The sequence below is a fragment of the Crocodylus porosus genome, unplaced genomic scaffold, assembly GCF_001723895.1.
Source record: "Crocodylus porosus isolate Cpor-Errol unplaced genomic scaffold, CroPor_comp1, whole genome shotgun sequence".
Taxonomy (NCBI): domain Eukaryota; kingdom Metazoa; phylum Chordata; order Crocodylia; family Crocodylidae; genus Crocodylus; species Crocodylus porosus.
Window position 1 is genome coordinate 15,704,489 of NW_017728925.1, and position 18,190 is coordinate 15,722,678.

General features: G+C 59.4%; 1 protein-coding gene across 2 annotated transcripts in view; it reads right to left on the reverse strand.

Annotated features, from left to right (window-relative positions):
• GPSM1 (G-protein signaling modulator 1) overlaps window positions 1-18,190 on the reverse strand; it is an 86,211-nt gene that overhangs the window by 37,871 nt on the left and 30,150 nt on the right. For both annotated transcript variants that reach the window (XM_019540936.1, XM_019540935.1), the window contains exons 8-9: window positions 16,846-16,954; window positions 11,821-11,947 (exon numbers count right to left, since the gene is read on the reverse strand). In XM_019540936.1, the coding sequence (XP_019396481.1) occupies window positions 11,821-11,947; window positions 16,846-16,954 (236 nt within the window). The remainder of the gene's footprint in view (window positions 1-11,820; window positions 11,948-16,845; window positions 16,955-18,190) is intronic.

Consider the following 18,190-nt stretch of genomic DNA (forward strand, 5'->3'; position numbering starts at 1 on the left):
CGGCTTACTGGCTCAGCTATGACCCCCAGATCCTTGCATGGGAGGGAGACAGGAATGGATTTCTTTTGCGGGCTCCCAAACAGCAGGTAGGGGAAGGGGCTAGAGCCCATCCCATCCCCGCATGGGGCTGCTGCCCAGCACAGTGCGCTCCTGCTGCCTGCTAAGTGTGCATTAGCAGAGGGGAGCCATTTACGGGGCACTTAGAAAGTGGCACTGGCCGACTCTCCTGGCACCCCGCCACGGATGCTCTTTCCTCTGGCAGCCAGGACGGCCAACAAGGGGAGCCCATTAGCTAACTCACTCAGTGCCGGGCTTCTCCCGGTGCTTCCTGGCACGCATCTCCGACGAACAAATGCTTCTGCAGATATGCAGAGCACACGTGGCCCCCACTCCTGTCCCCTACGCCCAAACCCATGCCAAGGGCAGCGTTTCATTCATCTCCAAACAAATCAAAGGAATAAAGGGTGCAAGGAGGTGGGGGCATGCAGGGCACCTGGGAGGGAGCAGCTTGCTAGTGGTTCGACACGAGAAGTGGGCGCAAGACGATCTCCTGGCAATAGAGATAAAAGGCGCAGCGACACAAGGACTTCATGCCTCCCCCCCCGCAGCACCAGCAATTAATACCCTGAACGCCTTTTGACTTAAAAAGACACCTTTCGTGCAGAGGCTGAGCCAAGGCAGCACTTGCCCCATTTCTACAGGCAGCTGAAGGCTCTCCCCAGCGCGCCCACAGCACTTCTCCACCCCACCCCATTCACCAGGACGAGATGCCCTACCTAGACCCCGCTGGCTGCTCCTCTCAGAGACGAAGGCAGGCTGCAGCCGGGCAGGCAGAGGCCGGGCTCCTTCTCCTTATCTGATCGGCACATCCGCGACTCAAGGCTTTGACAAGATCGAGCCGAGCACCCGTAGCAGCAACTTAAGGAGCCAATTCGGGGGCTCTCGCGGTGCCACGCGCGCGGAGGGCTCCGAGGGTCCCTCACCTTGCAGAACGGCCTGCTCCATCCCCGCTAAAAATACAGGAAGCCAAAGCCGCGGGGAAACGTGATGAGCAGTGGCTGTAACGTGTGGCACCCCTGCGAGGGAGGTGCACCCGAGCGAGCGGGATGAGATGCAACAGCCGGACGCCAGCGAAAACGGCCCTCCACGTGGCTTTTACCCCCACTTCTCCAGCTCCTCAGGAAGGGCAGCTGGCAGCGCTGGGGCAGGGTCTTGGCCCAAAGGGCCACGCAAAGCCAGGCTGCCTCAATGCTCGCTTTTTCAGCGTTTCTCTCCTGCGAGGGGGTCCGATTCAAAGCGAACTCCTGCAAGCGGCTGCCAGCCCCTCTGCTCCCCACTCCCTGCAGCTCCCTGCACACGTTAAGGATCAGTCTACACTACGTGCCCAGGCGTGACGGCAGCTTGTCCCCAGACCCCCGAGCCAGCCCGATGCCAGCAGCAGCATCCCAGAGCTCGGGAACCACCCCTGGGTAGGGGTGCCAGGACCGCGCTCTCAGCCCCCATCCCCTCCACCCAAGTCCCACAGATCCTCCCGACTGTGGCAGAAGGCCCCTCCCTCGGGATGCTTCAGACCAGGGATGTTCTTCCTCATGCAAAGTCTGACCCGTCTTGTAGGGTTTTGACCCCTCACTCTGGGCTAAGCCCCCTTAAACCCAGGAGCGTACCCCCTTAGACAGTGCTCCCCTCAGACAGACAGCAGACAAGGCGAGGGGACCCGGCGACCTGGGTTCAATGCCCAAGCTCTGCCACAGACTCCCTAGTTAGCCTTGGGCAAGTCATTCTGCCCCTCTGTGCCTCAGTTTCCCCTCTGTCAAGTGCAGGCAACAGTGCTCCCTCTCTGGACAGACTGCCCGGGTGGTCCTTTCCAGGGTGGTTGTGTAAAGCTCCCCTGAAGAGCCTCTAGACACTGCAGCAACATCCAACAAGAACAAGAGTCCGGGTTTTCGAAGGAGAAATAGCCTGCCCTGCTGAACGAGACTGTGCCGCAAGGGCAGAGAGAGGCCCGCTGAGAGGCAGCGCGGTGACCGGAGCGTGCACAGCGGCCTCGTGACGCCCTGTGCCCGGCGTCCCCCCGGGAAATCGGTGTCAAGCGAGAGCTCGGCTGTTACAGCTGCCTTTGAGATGGGGAGAGAGTAAAAAAGGAGCACGGCAGCAAAGGAAAGCCTCCAGCAGGAGCGGCAGCTCGCTCGGGGCTCTAATTAGTCTTCAAACACATAATGGGCTCCGTTACCAGAAATCCACTTGACCTCTATTATTACTAACGCCTGGCTGATAAACGCTGGCATCCGCTCTCCCCGTCACCGGGGCTGGAAGGCAGTCCTGGTGCTCTCGGCGCGAGGAGAGGCAAACGAGACCCGGGATTTGCAGTGAATAGGTGCTGACAAGCCCCGTGACGTGCTGATCCGGCTGCTGTTTGGCCTCCAAGATGATTACGGGACCTGGAGCTTGGCCCTGCCGATGCCTTCGCGCCTGGCAACGTCTGCCGTGGCTGGGCAGGGGAGCCGCGGTGCCGGGGGTGGCAATGGAGGAAACAGGAGGGAGGGCAGGGAGAAGGGCCCTGACCCCGGGCTTAGGCTGGCTCTGTGCAAGCTCCGTGCAGGCAGCGAGGAGGGTCCCGCGGGAAAGGGGCTGGGTCCTGCCTCCAAGCATTGGGGGGGTCAGTCCTGAGCAATGCAAGCGGCCTTGGGCAAGTCACCTGACCCCCCAGTGCCTCAGTTTCCCTTCTGGCTGGTGGGGCTGGGAAGGAGGCAGCCTTTATTTAGCTTACACACTGCTTAGAGCAGAGACTTCCTCTGCTCAAGATATGTCCAGGGTGGTGGGAGCTTGTGTCCATGCACTGAAGCCTGCTTGGAGACCCCATGCAGGGCGGGGTAGCTGTGGCCCTTTAGGTTTCAGCCAGGGCCTAGGTAATACTCAGCCAGGCTCCCTGCTGCTGTAGCTGCTTCAGGCTATCAAGTGCCCATGCCAGCTACCTCGGGCACGTCTGCAAGCGCTGCCGACACACCTCAGACCCTGCACCGGGGCAACACACTGGCAACGGCATCCCCGGATACCTTTTGTAACACACTCCCATAGACCACACCAGATACGCACCTCCACGTGCTCATGGACATCAGAAGGTGGCTCTGCACAGCTGGCTGCTCTCATCTTTTCCAAATCACACATGCTTGGGACCAATGTGATTCGCCCGAGCGGCTAAAGACACCACGTCAACCTGCTGGGTCCGTGGGTCAGGCTCAGTAGAGAGCAAGAGCAGCTCAACACCCAGCAGAGGTAGAAAGGCAGGAAGGAGAAGTGTGGGATCTGTCCTCTGGCAAGTGCCAGGATCGGACAGGAGCCCAGGCTGATTTCCAGGGCAAAGCTCCCTGGGCAGGGCCTGCTCTTCCTTGGACCGAAAGCAACCAACTGGCTGAGAACTGCGAGGAGCAGGATGGAGCGGCTGCGTGGGGAGAAGGGCACGGTGCACGTTTGCTCGGCCTGGCCGCAAAGCAGGATGCTCCCAGGCACAGAGAGAACAGCATACAGCTGAGAAAACAACCGGAGAGCCTGAACGTTACAGAAAACTCTCCCAAAAATAACCTTTTTCCCATGATAAAAAACATTTCTTTAAAAAAAAAAAAAAAAAAAAAAAAAAAAAAAAAAACTCTCCACTCCCTTCTTGCGCCAAGAGGCTCCTGCATGCTTCATGTGGCCAGAGATGCTGCCTGGCCGTATCACCTGACTCCTGGATCTTCCAAAACCCGCTCTGACAGCTGAATCGCTGTCTCAAGACAGCTGTATTTCACTTGTCTGCGGCCCCCCAGAGCCCACGGGGCATTTGCACACGACTCTCCTGGAGTGCAGCCAGCTCTGGGGAGGGCGGCCTGTGCACAGTAAAGGGGAAGCGATGCTAAGTGTTGAACCAGACGAGGCCCTGCCCTGCCCTGTGGCCGTGAGATCTTTAATAGCCAATTCCTGCCACCCGCCGTGAGCAGAGACGGAGCCGAGTCAAAGCCCAGGGAGCCTGGAGCTAAGTTGGAGGCCAGCTCTGAGAATCACGGCTTCCAGGAGGCCTGCCTCTGGGCCAAGCCAAGGGCCAAGATGTGACCACGCTCTGAAATCAGGTTTCACTGCCAAGGGAGGAGTCTCGGGGTGGTGAGCAATGCCACGGGCCGGACCATACCTGCCGCATTGCTTCAGAGCAAGGTCTGGTGCAGCTCGAGGACCCTTGCCCTAGGACGGCAAGGAGGGAGGGATGGGAGCCCACCGCGGGGAGCGCAGTGCATCATGCACTGTGATTATCAGCTCGGGGGAATAAGCAGCATATCAAAGGGAAGCAGAGTGGCTGCTCAGCGGTGACATGCTGTAATTAACCCAGCCAGCATCTCCAAGAGCTAAACAAGCATAATTAAGGCAGCTGCGTGCTCCAGACTGACTCAGGGACCAAGATAAATAGCAGCTCATCCGAGCCATCAAAGTCTCCGCGGCTCAAACGCCCGCGACCAAAGCAGCTGAAGAGAAGGGAGTCGGGGCCCTTGCTCTGTCCTCTGGGCATTGGCTTCCCGCGTGCTCTGCCAGGCCTGCTACCAGCTGGGCCCCTTCCAGCTAAGGAGCAGAGAGCTGCATTATTTATAAAGGCTTCAGAGTGATAAGGAACAGAGACACGTGCTCCGTGGGGCTGCAAGAGGATCTCTGGGACCAAACAGGGCTGGGAGACCACGTCAACATGGCCTGGGCATGGAGAGCAGTGCTGGACTCTGCACTGCAACCCAGCAGCTGTCATCAGGGCTCCCAGATCTCTGCCCGGAGCCAGATGCACATGTCTGACCCTTGCATGCGTCCTCTGCCAGTGCAGAACCGTCTGTGGCGGGCACAGACACGTGCATGCCACACTGAACCGCATGGTTCATCGTGGCTACGAACATCACAACCACGGCCACTTCCCACGCCCTGGCGGTGCAAAGAAACCGTGCGCTCGCAGCAAAGCACGGAGCCAGAGCCAATCTACAGCCAGCAGCCCGGATGCCAGAGGAGAGGAGAACAAGTCCTTCCCACGCCCAGCCGGGACGGGTTCTGCCGGTTCCAACGCCGGCCGGAGCTTTGTCAAAATTAAATACGTAAATAAAATAAAGTCACGGGCTCTTCCCAAAATGAGAGGCCTGTGAGGCCACATGCATGCAGGTGCCACAGGGCACCCAAAGAGCACTGTCCCACGTCTCAGGCCACGTGCACACATCTGCACATGCACACATCTGTGCCAGGGGCTGGCACGTGAGGCATCATCTCCCTCGGGTGCATGGATCCCCGACAGCGGAAGACAAACGGAGCCGCGTCCTCCGGCGTCCTGACGAACAAACACGTCGGCTTTGCTAGCTCGGGGCCGTCTCTCCTCTTCCTGAAGCCTCCTTCTGCCCCGACTCACTGTGCTGTATGCTTCTGTCAGAAAGGATCCTCGTGCAAAAACAGACGCCACCAAAGCTGGGTCCAGGCAGACTCAGAGCGTGGATTTCAGTGAAGCGTTCGACAACGCAGGGCACACGCGCGACAGCCACGCAGCCAACCCCGAGCGAGCGCCCCAAGAACTTGCGCTGAAACTGGAACGACTCTCGATAAGGGACGTCAGCCCCAGAGACGCTGGGAGCGCGCCGGTAGTTTGATGGCTGTGCAGTAGATTACGAGTGCCCAGGATGGGGGGGTCACGAGCAGGTTCCTGCTTCCCCGGCTGGCGGAGGGGGAAGGTCGCCTGCCCTCGCTTTCCCAGAATAAATGAAGGTTCATTAAACACTAATTTGTCATGCATGAGTCAAGAGGGATGGTCCGTAGGCTCCCTCCTGCTGGGTCAGGAGCTGCTCTGCTGAAGTCGGAGGAGTTTCACTGAGCAAAAGCAGGCTACGGCCCCGGGGGGGGCATGCCCACCCCAGCTGAGCCCAAAACAGACCATTTCATTAGCTTTGCACGTGTGGCTCGTTAACCCTGAAGCCCCCAAGGCTGAAGCCATCGGCTATCGTAGCTCGTGCCCGACCAGGTGGACCCAGGCTTTCTTCCTGCAGGGGTGAATAGGACAAATTCCAAAGTGCTTGGGAAATAATGGGCGGTATCCGCAGTCGGGGAACATACGAGGCCCCAGTCAGTATCCCTGAGACTTATCTGGGCATCCATGCCCCTCTCAGAGAGGCCAGGGCAGGACGGAGCCCCAGCGTGCGCGGCGCTCGCCCCAGCTGCCGGCTGGGAAAGGGGATGCTGCGGCTGAAAAACGAGGGCGCAGGCACGTTTGTAGACTCAGGCTGCAGAGGAGAGACTGCACCCCAGAGGGCTGTGCCAGGGAAGGGGCTGCCTAGACAACCCACCCCCACCGTACGGGAGCACCGGGGCATCTAGGACTTCGGTCTGGAGCAGGGACTGGTTTTTCTCCGGTGAGCGTGCAGCGCCTAGCGCAAGGGGGCCTGAGGTCACCGGTAGGAGGATGGATGAATAGGAAGTGAGTAGCAGCTCCGTACCCATTCACTGGGGGGGGGGGGCAGTTAAGGGTCCTTCCCTGCCCGTCGAGCCTGAGATGTGCTTTTGTATTGCTGGCCTGAAGGGGGGGGGCGCGCACGCCCCTACCACCCTGCTGCCAGGGGAGGGCACTTAGCTGCTGGGCAGGCACGTTCAGCGCGGCACACAGCTGGTGCAAAAGCAGCATCAGCTCCAAGTCAGCATTTGCTAAGGAGACGTGCCAGGACCCCTCCGAGCTGGCTGCCATCTCTCCGTGTCTCTGCTTTCTCAGTGCAACTGAGCCTCTTCCCCCCAGCCGTCCGCCCAGCTGGCAGCTCCCCCGAGCCAGGCCAGCTTCCCCTGGGAGAAGACAGCCAAGAAGGGCCTGAGCGTGCAAGGGCTCCAGGGCGCTGCTCTGTTTCGTGTGCATGAATGCATGCACGCAGGAAGCATGGCCCTGGCCCAGCCGTGGGGGTACTATCGCAGGAGCCAGGCGCTCACAGGCTCTGGTTTGGCACTCAGACTGGAGCCCCTCGGTCACTCCCCTTCGGTCTGCAAGGGAGATCCAACTCATACGGCCCCCGGCGTGCTGCAGGTGCCGGTTAATGCCCGGGAAGTGCCACACACCGCCTCAGACGCACCCTCGCAGCCCAGGGAAGCGCAGCCTAGAAGAGGCGCCTCCAGCGGGCAGGCTGGTGCCAGCCTTTCCCTGCCCTGCGAGCTCTCAGCCAGCGCACGCCACCCCCACCTCCGCTCGCTCCCGGGAGCAACGAGGACATATTTGGCTGCGCATGCTCGGGCGCCTGGCCCGCATCCCAGCGCAGGACAATGCTTTCCATTGTGGGTCTCACGCGGCAGCTCCTTATTTGCTCAGCAGGTTCCTTTCGTTCTCACCAGCAACAAATCCTTCCCAGAGAGGGGCACAAGGCTGAGCTCTGGGGCGTCCTAAGGGACCCTGCAGCTGGGGGATAAGAGCACCTCTGAGTCTGAAGGCACCAGAGAAGGGAGTCGTTAGCCAGCCCGGTCATCTCAACTGCACGCAGGAGAGTCGCACGCAGCCTGGCTCCCTCCCCAGACGTGCACGGGCTCCGACAGCTCCACGTCACAGGGCACCCATGCAACAGGCCAGCACGCCTCGTCCACTGGATCCTAGTGCAGCAGGATCCTAGCAAGATCCCTCTCCACTGGATCCTAGTGCAGCAAGATCCTTCTCCACTGGATCCCATCCTAGCCAGGTGGTAGGGCAGGAGGGAGAAGCGACAAGGAGGCTCGGCCGCAGGAGCCTGGATGCGAGCTACTGCAGCGCGCGGGAGGCTTGTCCAGGAGAAGCCTGCACAGATCTGGGGCACGCGGGAGCCTCCATCCTGTTACGCGTGACGTCAGGCAGAAGGCAGGGAAGAGATGCACCTTACAGACTAATTAAATCACAGCTTGCATAAGCCCAAGCTCCCTTCCTCAGATGCTGGGGATGGACAGAGCAAGCTAGCAAACAGAGTAAGGTGAAGGCAGAAAACAGGGAAGGGAGGGGACAGCGCTGGCAAACAAATAACACGCTCATAGGGACAAGGGGACACAAGAGCAAAGGCAGGCAGTGGGATAAGAATGAAGCCAGATGCAGATTTTTTTTTTTTTTAATTAATATATGTGTGTTCCAGATCGAATCAGCCAAATCGGGTCCAAATCACATCAACAGGGCAGAACTCAATCATCCCAAAAACCGTGTCGACTGAGCAGGCAGAACTCCACCGCTCTAAACACCACGTACGGCGCTACAACCAGCGAGCATCCTCCATCCCAGCCCCTCACCCAGGGACTTCAGGTGCTCCCAGATCTGCTGGCAGGCATCCTATGTGCAGGCCCAAGCCTGGAGGTCTTGGGATTCGGATGCCCCGGCTTGATCTTAGCCCACAAGAGGCCGAGACGCTTGATCTGAGCCAAAAGTGGTGCTTGCTCCAACTTGGGGGTCTTCAAACAGAGGCTGGATAATCACCTAGCCGGGGACATATGACCCCAGCACTCACTCCTGCCCAGGGCAGGGGGTCGGACTCGATGATCTGCTCGGGTCCCTTCCGACCCGACCTGCTATGAAAGTATGAAAGGCCAAGATGCAGCAGACTGAGCACCGGAGGATCAATGTCCCACGCCTGTCTCTGCCACCGCCCCGCCGCGCGACCTCAGGCAAGTCGCTCGGTTTCTCTCCGTCTCAGTTTCCCCATCCACAAAACAGGGGGACTCCGACCCTTGGCAAAGGCTGCGAGGCCGACGGCGGGGAAGCGCGCGGTGCTGCTCACTGGGCTGGAACAAGCCCAAGGCCCTTCCGCTGAGTCTCATGAGAAGAGTTTCTCTGGCCGCGCTTCCCCTTTCCCATCGCTTGCTGATCTTGGAGGGCGCACCGAGCCCACCCAGCTCCTTCTCGAGCCGCGACGGGGATACGTTCCCGTTCGGCGAGAGGGCAGAGCGAGCGATGCACCGGTCTCTGCCGGCCCTACACCCCCTCTGGGGCGAGGGGCAGCCTCTCCCGGGGGCGACGCGCTGCTGAAGCCTGCTTCGCGCAACCGGCTGACACAGCCCTTCCCTTGCTCTGCTTTGGGAGCGCCCCCATCCCCCATCGCCGCGTTTCTGTTTGTTGCTCCAAGCTCAGCGCGTTCCTCCTCCGTGACAAGGTCGTTGCTTTCACAAGACTTCAGCAGAGTCGCCCCGCTCTTGTGGCCTCCAGCAGCCCCGTGCTCACGGAGTATCAGTTAGATCACAAAGAGCCCAGATCAGATCACATCAAAGCCTTTCCCCCCACGCTATGCCAGGCCCGACAAGTAGATGCAAAAAATAACCAGCAGAACGGGCTGGGGTTTTGCACCGAGCGTCTATCCGCTGAGGCTGACGTGCACGGTGCACGCGAGGGGCCTGGAAGTCGCATCCCTCTGCATCGCGTGGGGATGTTTCTAGCGCTGCTCGCCCACAGCCCCCGCCGGCTTCAGCATCCAGATGAATCGGCAGCTGTGAAATCACCGTAACCAGGAGCAGGGCGGAGAAGAGGAAAGGGCAGAGGGTTTGATTTACCGACACCCGACGGCAGGGCTCTCTCTCACCCGCTTCCCCTTGCAGAGCCAGCTGCTCCCCCGCTGCTATCCGTAATAAATAGCAATGCTTTTATTATTTAATAGGCACGTCAGCGGGTCCCAAAGTGCCCTGGAACCACTAAATGAGCCTGAGCGAGCCCCCGAGAGCAAAGTCATTAGTAACCTCCTCTGTGCACCAACTGCACGTGGAAGCAGGGGGGTGGTCTAAGAGCCAAGGAGGGAACCCAGGGTCCTGGCTACGATCCCTGCACTCGCAGTACAAGGCAGTCCTTCCTGTCCTCTGACGCCCGTACCGCTACTCTGGCGCGCGCGCACACGCAGGAAGCCCAAACAGAGCGCAGTTGTGCATAGCGCAATCATCGTTTACTCTACCAGCTCCGGGCATTACCTTGCAGGGAAAGGTTATTCTTCCCCAGCTTTAACACACATTAACTGGCCTCGTTTTAAAGAGGTTTCTACGGCTGCCTATACACAGCCACGTTTACTAACACCGACAAACCCCCTCAGAGGAACGGAGCTGTGCAAAACTCATGCATCCAAAGACAAGAAGCAGAGGGCGGGTGGAGAAACTGCCAGCTCTCATCTGGTCTGGGGCTCAAGGGCATGCCTTGAACCCAGGCCGGGTTTGCCAGTCTTTCACCTGAAATGCAGCTAGGTCTGGGGTGGAACCTGACCACAGCTGTTTAGCAGACCCGTGAGCAAAACTCCCCACGGAGCTTGGAAAGGAAGCAACAGGCAGTGCCGCATATCCCCATACAATGCCGTATATAGCTGCAACTATCTTCCTACGCCGGGGCACAGGGCTCACAACCGGGTGAGAAGGCATGGATTTATTCTCACAGTGAAGCTTGCTTGGTCTCAGATAACCGGAGACCCCCTCAGAGCCTCCCTGGCACATCTCACCCGGGCTCCAGCACCACTGACCCGTGCCACAGCCCCCTCCACGTCACGGGACGAGAGTGGGCATTGACCTCCCCCCCCCGGGCACATCTGGGGAGCCTGGGGCAAGCCCCTCTGAGCATGCCAGGCCATGCTGTGCTAGGAAAGTGTCCGCCGGTCATCTCAGGCCTGGCTCGCCCTCCCTGGGAGCAAGGCTCTGTCACCCGACTCTGGAGAACACGTTGTGCTTGTGCGGAGAACAAGCCTGGCCTTGGCAGCCCGATCGATGGCACCACGGATGAATGAGGTCATTATAACCCGTAAAAGCCTTGCACCAGCAGTGCCCCCTGGTTCATGCCACTCCCTCCATCCCCGGGAACCGGGGACCACGTGGGGCTAGGGGCAGGGCCGAGGGGTGCAGGAGCTGCCTGCCCTTCCCCAGGTCTTGTCTGCAGGAACAACAATTCATCACCATCTCCCCCCAGCTCCCTTTACTCTTGCCAAAAGAAAAAACGTCTCAACCCTCCACACGCTGGCTGATCTTCCAGTGCTTCGTGTCCTGGGGGGGGGCGGCCAGTGGGTGCTGGGAGGTGAAAGAAGACCCCTCCTGGGCCTGGCGAAGGGCACTGAGGCAGGTCTTTGCTGGCAGCTTCCTCCAGAGGGGAAGCAATGTGTATGAGCATGGTGGGAGGGGAGGTCACATCAGCTCGGGGGGAAGCAAGTGCCAAGCAGAGACGAAGCAGCCAAGCCAGTGTCCAGAGTGACCCCGTCTCCGCTTGCAACCCACTCGCCGGCCCGAGGGAAGGAGCTAGGAACAGGGCAGCAGCTACCCAACCGGCTGCTGCCACAGCTGGGATGAGGGGGCAGCCCCGTGGGCCGAGGCTCTGCCTGGCACTGGGATGGCAGCCGGCTCCACGTGGCTCCCAGCTCAGCAGTGGCAGCTCTAGACGGGCAGCTGCATTTCAGCTACTGGCTGCACCTTCAAAATCAACACACTGAGCAAACAGTCCCGCCGGCTTCCTCCTGGCTCCCTGAGCCACCCGCGCAGATGGGTGCACGGTGCCCCGAGCCCAGGCTGCCAACGGAGCGAAAACAAGGACGCAGGCCGGCGAGGCGCGCCCGTGCCAGTAAAGCCGCGTTGAACCGGAGCACGTTCGCAGGACACCGCTGTGGCTCGGAGTTAGCAGCTGAGCAGCGTCTGATTTTGGGGGGGCTGGCTGCAGCACCTGCCTCAGAGCAAGGGAGCCCAGACCCCCCCAGCCAGCCACGGAGATTGTCCCAAGGGATAACGTTAACCAGAGCCCCCCAGACAAGCATGCCCGATCCTCAGCCAGAGGCTGCGCAGGCCCCCGCGGCACAGCGGGGAACTCCTGCTAGCCGAGGCCATGCCGGGAGGCGAGGCAAGCCTTACCTTGCGCTTCGTAGCCAGTGTAGTGACGGGAGCAGTCCCCATCCTCGTCGCCCAGCACCATGCCGAGGGCAGCCTTCAGCTGGGCCATGTTCATGCGAGCCGTCAGCTCCCCGTTCCAGTCCCCGATCTGCAGAGCAAAGGCAACAGGGTGCAATGAAAAGCATTGCAGCATCCCAATGAAAGCGGTTTCCAGCCCCACAGCAGGAGCTGAGTGAGGGGTAGGGTCTCTCCTGCCCGCCAGGCAGCTCGGCCACCTGTCCCCATCGCTGCGTTCCCCTGGGCCCCGTGCGGAGCCTGGCCTGGCACGTGGGGCGCTGGAAAGGAGGGGTCAGCATGCTAACCGCAGCCCTGCCGCGGATGCGGGGATGACTTTGGACCTGACAAGCCGACCCACTCTTTGCCATCTTGCCTACGGGCACCGCAGCTCTCCGGGACGGAAGTGGGATCTCATTTCTGCACCAAAGCAGCACATGGACAAGCCTGCGAGGCACTACCACCATCACAGCAATGATCAGGGGTTCGGTCCCCCCGTTAATCCGGCACAGGAGGCAGGCGGGTGAAGGGTGATAACGCTTCTGATTCTGCACAGCACCTCGCACAACCGAGGACGCCACCAAGGATGGAGAGATGCTGCAGCGCCGGGGGCCAGGATTAGCGTCTGCAGCAGCCACGTGGCACAGCTCTGTCCCGAGCCGGCTCCGGGCAAGCGCGGGATGCGAACCCCTCAGAGGTCTCTCTTCCCGGCGCTGCCAAACGTGCGTCGCCTGCACCTGCCAACTCGCTCCCCAAGAGCCCAGTGTCCCCGGCGCGGGGACCTGCCCCCCCTCGGGCTGCAGACCAGGCCGGGGAGGAAAAGCCTGGGACCGGCAAAGGGCCCTGACAATCCCAGCCCCCTTGCTCGAAAATTGCCATAGTTACTGAGCACCAGACGGCCGCTCAACGAACCGCTGAACAGACCGTGCATCTGTGTCACAGCCGGGGCGCGCACAGCTCCGGCAATTAAGCAGGGCAGGGATGCGCCAGAATGATTCCCGCCTGGCCCCGTGCCCCGCGTCCGCCGTCCTCCCCGATGGTGATGATATCCAGCAGCACGTTGGCCAGGATCAGGACCTGCTCCGACAACCTGCCAAGCTGGGCGCTCCTGGCTGGACAGGCGGGGGTCCAGGGCCGCTCCTTTGGGACGTGTCACGCCTATTCCTTATGCAAAGGACCGATGCTATGAAAAGTCCTGGCTTCCCACAGAAACGAGGCACAGATACCCCAGCCAGAAACAGTTTGGCTGAGGATCAGATTTCTAGCCATGCCAGGGGGGTTTTGGGGGGACTCACGTCTCCCCTAGACGTTTCCGCGGCCTGCCCTGAGAAAGCCCTAGACGCTGCTCTCTGTTCCCCGCGAAAGAAGAGTCCTGCCAGCAGCTACGTGACAGTGCCACGCATTTGTCCAAAGCTGCCGGCGTTCCCTAAATGCCCTTTAATGCAGGTGAGGTCCCCGCTGCACCAATACGGTGTCTTCTTTGCAGCAAGACAGATTGCTCGGTGTCAAACCCTAACGTGCCTAGGTATGCGCGACTTCTGGGCAACTCGTCCAGCCAATACGGACCCAGGGGTCAGTTCAGGGGATAAAATCTTCCAGGGGGGTTGCGTCATTTTGACGAAGACAGCGATCTTGGAAAGGCAAGCCCCTTCCTGCAGTGAAACAGCCTCCGACCGGTTTCCAGCAAGGTTTGCCAAGCGCGTGTGAACTGCGCCACCCCCGTGAGCCCCGCTGCCCTTCTGCGCTCCCACCCCAAGCGCCGAGCGGTCCAGGCAAGACCCCCCACGTCCCCCGGGCACGCAGGGGAACAGGCGACGTCTCAGCCTCAAACCTTTATAGAAAACAGCGGTCTCTCTTGGAAGGAGAGACCTTGGCCGTCCCGTAGGAGAGGCGTGACCTCCTTGTTAAATGCCTGGCTTTGTGGTTCGCTGAGATAGCCTCCGGGGTCTGAGCCATCTTAAAAACAACATCATCAATCCCCGTGTTATCTGTGACAAGGCGCTGAATGCCCCCGACGGCAGGGAGATCAGACAGCTCCCAGGCAGGCGACGATCCTCCGCCAATTAGTCTAGGCGGCTGCTGCCACGCTCTCAGCGGACCGGCCGAGTTCTGGTCAGGCCCCGAGTCCTTCAGACGCTCGACGAAAGGCTTCGCCGACTGCCACCAGTTCCGGGGTTTCTTAGAGGACCAGGTCCCCTCAGACGGAGGCGTTCTGCCAAGAGACAGCGCCGAGACACGCAGCAAAATCTGCTCGGAGTGGCTTACGTGCTGGCCTCTCCTTGGGCTGAGCTTGGCCTGCTTTCTTTGGGGTCCCAACCCCCTGGGGAGCCATGGCTTTGCCCCCCCTCTCAAGGCGATCTCCAGTCCAGGGGGTGAGGACTGCCTGTTTTCATGCCCGAAGCGGAGGGGACAGGACTTCTCCTGCCTTGGCCCCTGGCACAGCTGCACGGAGCTTGTCCTTTGCCAAGGGGCTGTGCTGCCTCTCGCGACAGGCCCAGGAGAGAGGACTCAAGGCAGCGCTGTGCTCACCATTGTGCTACGGGGCAGGGAGCAGGAAGGCAGGGGGCAGGGCAGGCTGATTGATCTGGACCCCATCAACCAAAAACCATGCACAGGGCTGCATCACCCTCAGCTCTGTGCTTCCTGCTCCCGGCGACCTCCTCCACCTGGGCGCAGACCCACGACCCCGAATCCCGACCCCGGGCCTGCATGACTGCCGCTTCTGTGCTAGCAAAACCCCTTCATCTCCCAGACGCTGCCCTCAACTTCCCAGCTAGTGGCACGAGGGGCAGAGGGCAGAGGCAGGGGTCTCAGGGGCAGCAGCATGCGCCAGGCTCTCTTCCGCCATGACCGGACCAAGCTGCGTCCGAAACCAGCCGATCCCTACAGAAGATGCTATGCAGCAATGGCCGAGGCTAGGAACAAACCCCGGCCCTACAGAGAGGGGTTCTCAACACCACTCCCGATTTAACAGCGTGGTGGGGGGGAGACAATCAGCCACCTGCCATGAGTAACCCGCTCCCGACACCACCCTGTAATCAGCCTCATCCACCCTAATGCGAGCAGCATTGTGAATCCCCAAAAGGCTTCCCCTCCACCCCCAGCAGCAGCCGGAGCTCCTATTGTTCCTGTCTTCCCATCCCCTCTCATCTGCAGTGCCAGCAGCTGAGCCTCCATCTGGCTCTGAGTAATCAGACCCGCACTAGCAGGCTCCAAACCGAAAGCCGAGAAGTTAATTTGTCCTACAATGCACGGGGCTGACGAGCAGCTTTTCCTCTGAATGGCTGACAAGTATAATTAAGTGCATAATTGGGCTGGCATGTTAGCCCTTCCCCAAGACTTAGCCACGCTAATAGATGAGGGCAAGAGAATGCACTAAGTGCTTACAAATGGTGGTTTCCATTACAGTGCTTTAAAAGGGCAATTTCCTTGTGGGGGATATTAAAGAGGCCAGGGCTAATTTCCTTATAACAAACCGTACAGGTCCGCTCCAAAGCGTGCTGGCTGTCTCCCTGGCTGAGCTACCTGAAAAGCCTCGGGCCTTGTGTAGATTAGACAAGTCGCATGCATGTCACCAAGCCTATTATTAGCATCAATCTGGTTTCATTAGTGCAAAGCCCAAATGGGGAGAGGCTGCAAGCAGCACCACCCTCGATGATGCTGATCTGGATGAAATCGGGACCATTACATCCCTATACGAAAGGTTTAACCCTGGTTGCGTACGTCTTCATGGGGGGGTTCACACTGATGTTGCTAGATATAGGAAACAAGCAAGGGCATTGCAAGACCCTTGGCAGCCCCCGTCTCAGGCCACAAGCCAATTCAGAGGCTGAAACTCCACTGCTATCATCTGTTCAGTCTGCCCAGGTCTAAAGGGGACCACTGTTTTTAGCCGAGGAAAAGGCTTTGGCCACATTCTTGGGCTGGCACTGGGTCAGCAGCCGTTTCTTGCTGCTGGTTTTCTTTCAAGCCTCAAGAAGCAGCTTCTACAAGTGCAGAGCTGCACTCGAGCCATGTGAGCGAAGCCTTTTTCTGGCCTTTCCATGTTGTTCAGAGACAAGGAAGACTTTGTTAAATTTGGCTTCGAAAAGCAAGTCAAAGCCTGGCCTGCCTGCTGCCCCACTCCGCTGGATTTCTGTCCCAAACCCTGGCCGCGAGCCTCGGCAGAACTGGCTTCTGTGGGGCTCCCCAGGACTTTCAGACCAGAAAAGCCTTGTTGGGGTGGGGGGAATTATTTGGGCCCACCTACCCACAAGCACCAAGACAAGTGGCCGAAACAGGGCAGAAAATTCCTAAATATCCCGGGTTCTAGACCATGAAGTGATCCACTACAGCAGAAAGGGGGGAGCTCTACTAAGAGGTTTCCCCACCCCCCCTGCAACCTGCTCTTTCTCCTAACGATGGCTTGGGAAGCTGCCGGCAGCAAGCAAAGCAGCAGCTCGAGCTCACTTATAATGTCTGACCACATAGGAGCAGGAGGGTGAAGCCAGCAGCGAATCTTTCAGGCCCTTGGACCCATGAGACGGCACCAGCCCCGAGTCAGGCACTCGCAGTTCTCAGCCAAAAAAATCACCGACCCCGACCGCCCCTGCTCCAGTTGCTGGTGTTTTACTAGGAGGTCGGACCCATGTGTTTCTAGGAGGACGAGACCCATCAATGCAGAGCAGCTTAGAGATGCCCCTCTTGTCTCTGTCTCAGCAATCACCACCCAGGCATCAGGCTGAGAGCGCCCCAGGGCTGAGCTATCCAGTTACAGTGAATACGAGATAAAGATTGAGACGCAGCCTGCGGGTCCCCCAGGAAGGAGAGATTTTCCAGCTTTCCTCTGCAAATCCTAAAGATAGCCTTTCAACAACACGCATGACGGATGCTTTCAGTACCAATAACTGCCGGAAAACGGGCAATTCCAGCAGCGGAGCCGACTGGCATAATAAATGGCTTCCTCCCGGCCAGGAGGTCTAGCTGCCTCTGATCTGCGCTGGCTCATCTTACCTCTTGGGATATTGCAAGATGTTTCTGTGCAAAGTGCAGGGCTTGCTCGTGGTTCCCCAGGGAGATGTAGGCATTTCCGAGACTCCAGCAGGCTCTTCCTTCTCCCACTCTGCAAAACAGGAAACCAGCATCCACAACAGCTTAGCAGAAGAAAGCCACCAACACTTTTGGGGCCTTACTGGCCTCTAGGGTCACCCCTGACAGCAGCTCGAGGGGAGAAACCCCTCTTCCCCCCTCACCGGCTTCCCAAGGAGCAAGGTTCAACTTTGCCAGAGCCTTGCTCTCGTCTCAGTGCTGCATTTGGAGGGCAAGTTCTCACTCGTCTGCTCTCCAAGCTGCCCCAAAGGCTTCTGGCCAGAGATACCCGACGTTTCCTTGCCCTCCAAGCCAGGGTAAGCAGTCCTGGGAAGCAGGGGGGCAGGAAACCAGCACTGAGAGGCACGTGCAACAGGGAGGCAGGTAGCCAGGGGCTGAACCAGGCTGTGGGGCATCCACAGGCCACTGGAGCCCACCTAGTCTCAGTTAAGCCTCCCCCTGCGAGCAGCCCCTCCATGCCCCCCGACTGCGGGTGCAGGAATCCTGCATGGCCGGCAATCACTTTGGCCCTCCCACGCAAACTGTGCGCAGCCCCGCACACTCGTTTTGGGCACGTGCCGTGGGTGTATAAGGAACCCCAAAAGCATTTGCTTCAGTGCTGCTGGTTTGCTGGTTTTAACCTGAACGGCTGGGGGTGCTCCCCACACAGCGCCCACCACCTCCTGCGGGCACGACCGTCCCCCTTCACTGCAAAGTACCAGCCAGCTGCGGGCAGCAGCACCCGATGCAAGAGGATTTCTGTTCCTGCCTGGGCACAGCTTCCATTTTAAGGTCTCTGCTCCATCTAGTGGCAAGAGCTGGAGGATCCCAGAGGCTCATGCTCTGCGGGGGGGGGCAGTTGTCAGCATTTTCACAACAGAATTAGCCCCCAAAGCCCTATCTCGATGCACCTGTGTTGTCCTCCCAGAAGCACAAAGTTGCTCCCGAAGCACAGCTGAGTTTGCCATCCAGTCTAGGTTTCGGGGACAGATCCCAGCGCTCACTAGGGAAAGCAGTCCCTAACACCGCATCCCGTGCGGTCCTTCCATCACGTCTCTAGGGACCACGCCACAGACGGACAGACTGGAGAGATTTCAACAAGGAAGTCATCCCCAGCTCACTTTCTCTGTCCCCTTCTTCCCTTCTCGCCCAAAACACTCACGCTGCACTACAAACAATTACTCCAGCCAAGAAAATCTGAGTTTTCTCTTCTCTGAAACAGGACTCCAGAGGCAAGAAGAGGGATAAAAACTCACCCACAGGAGTCGAG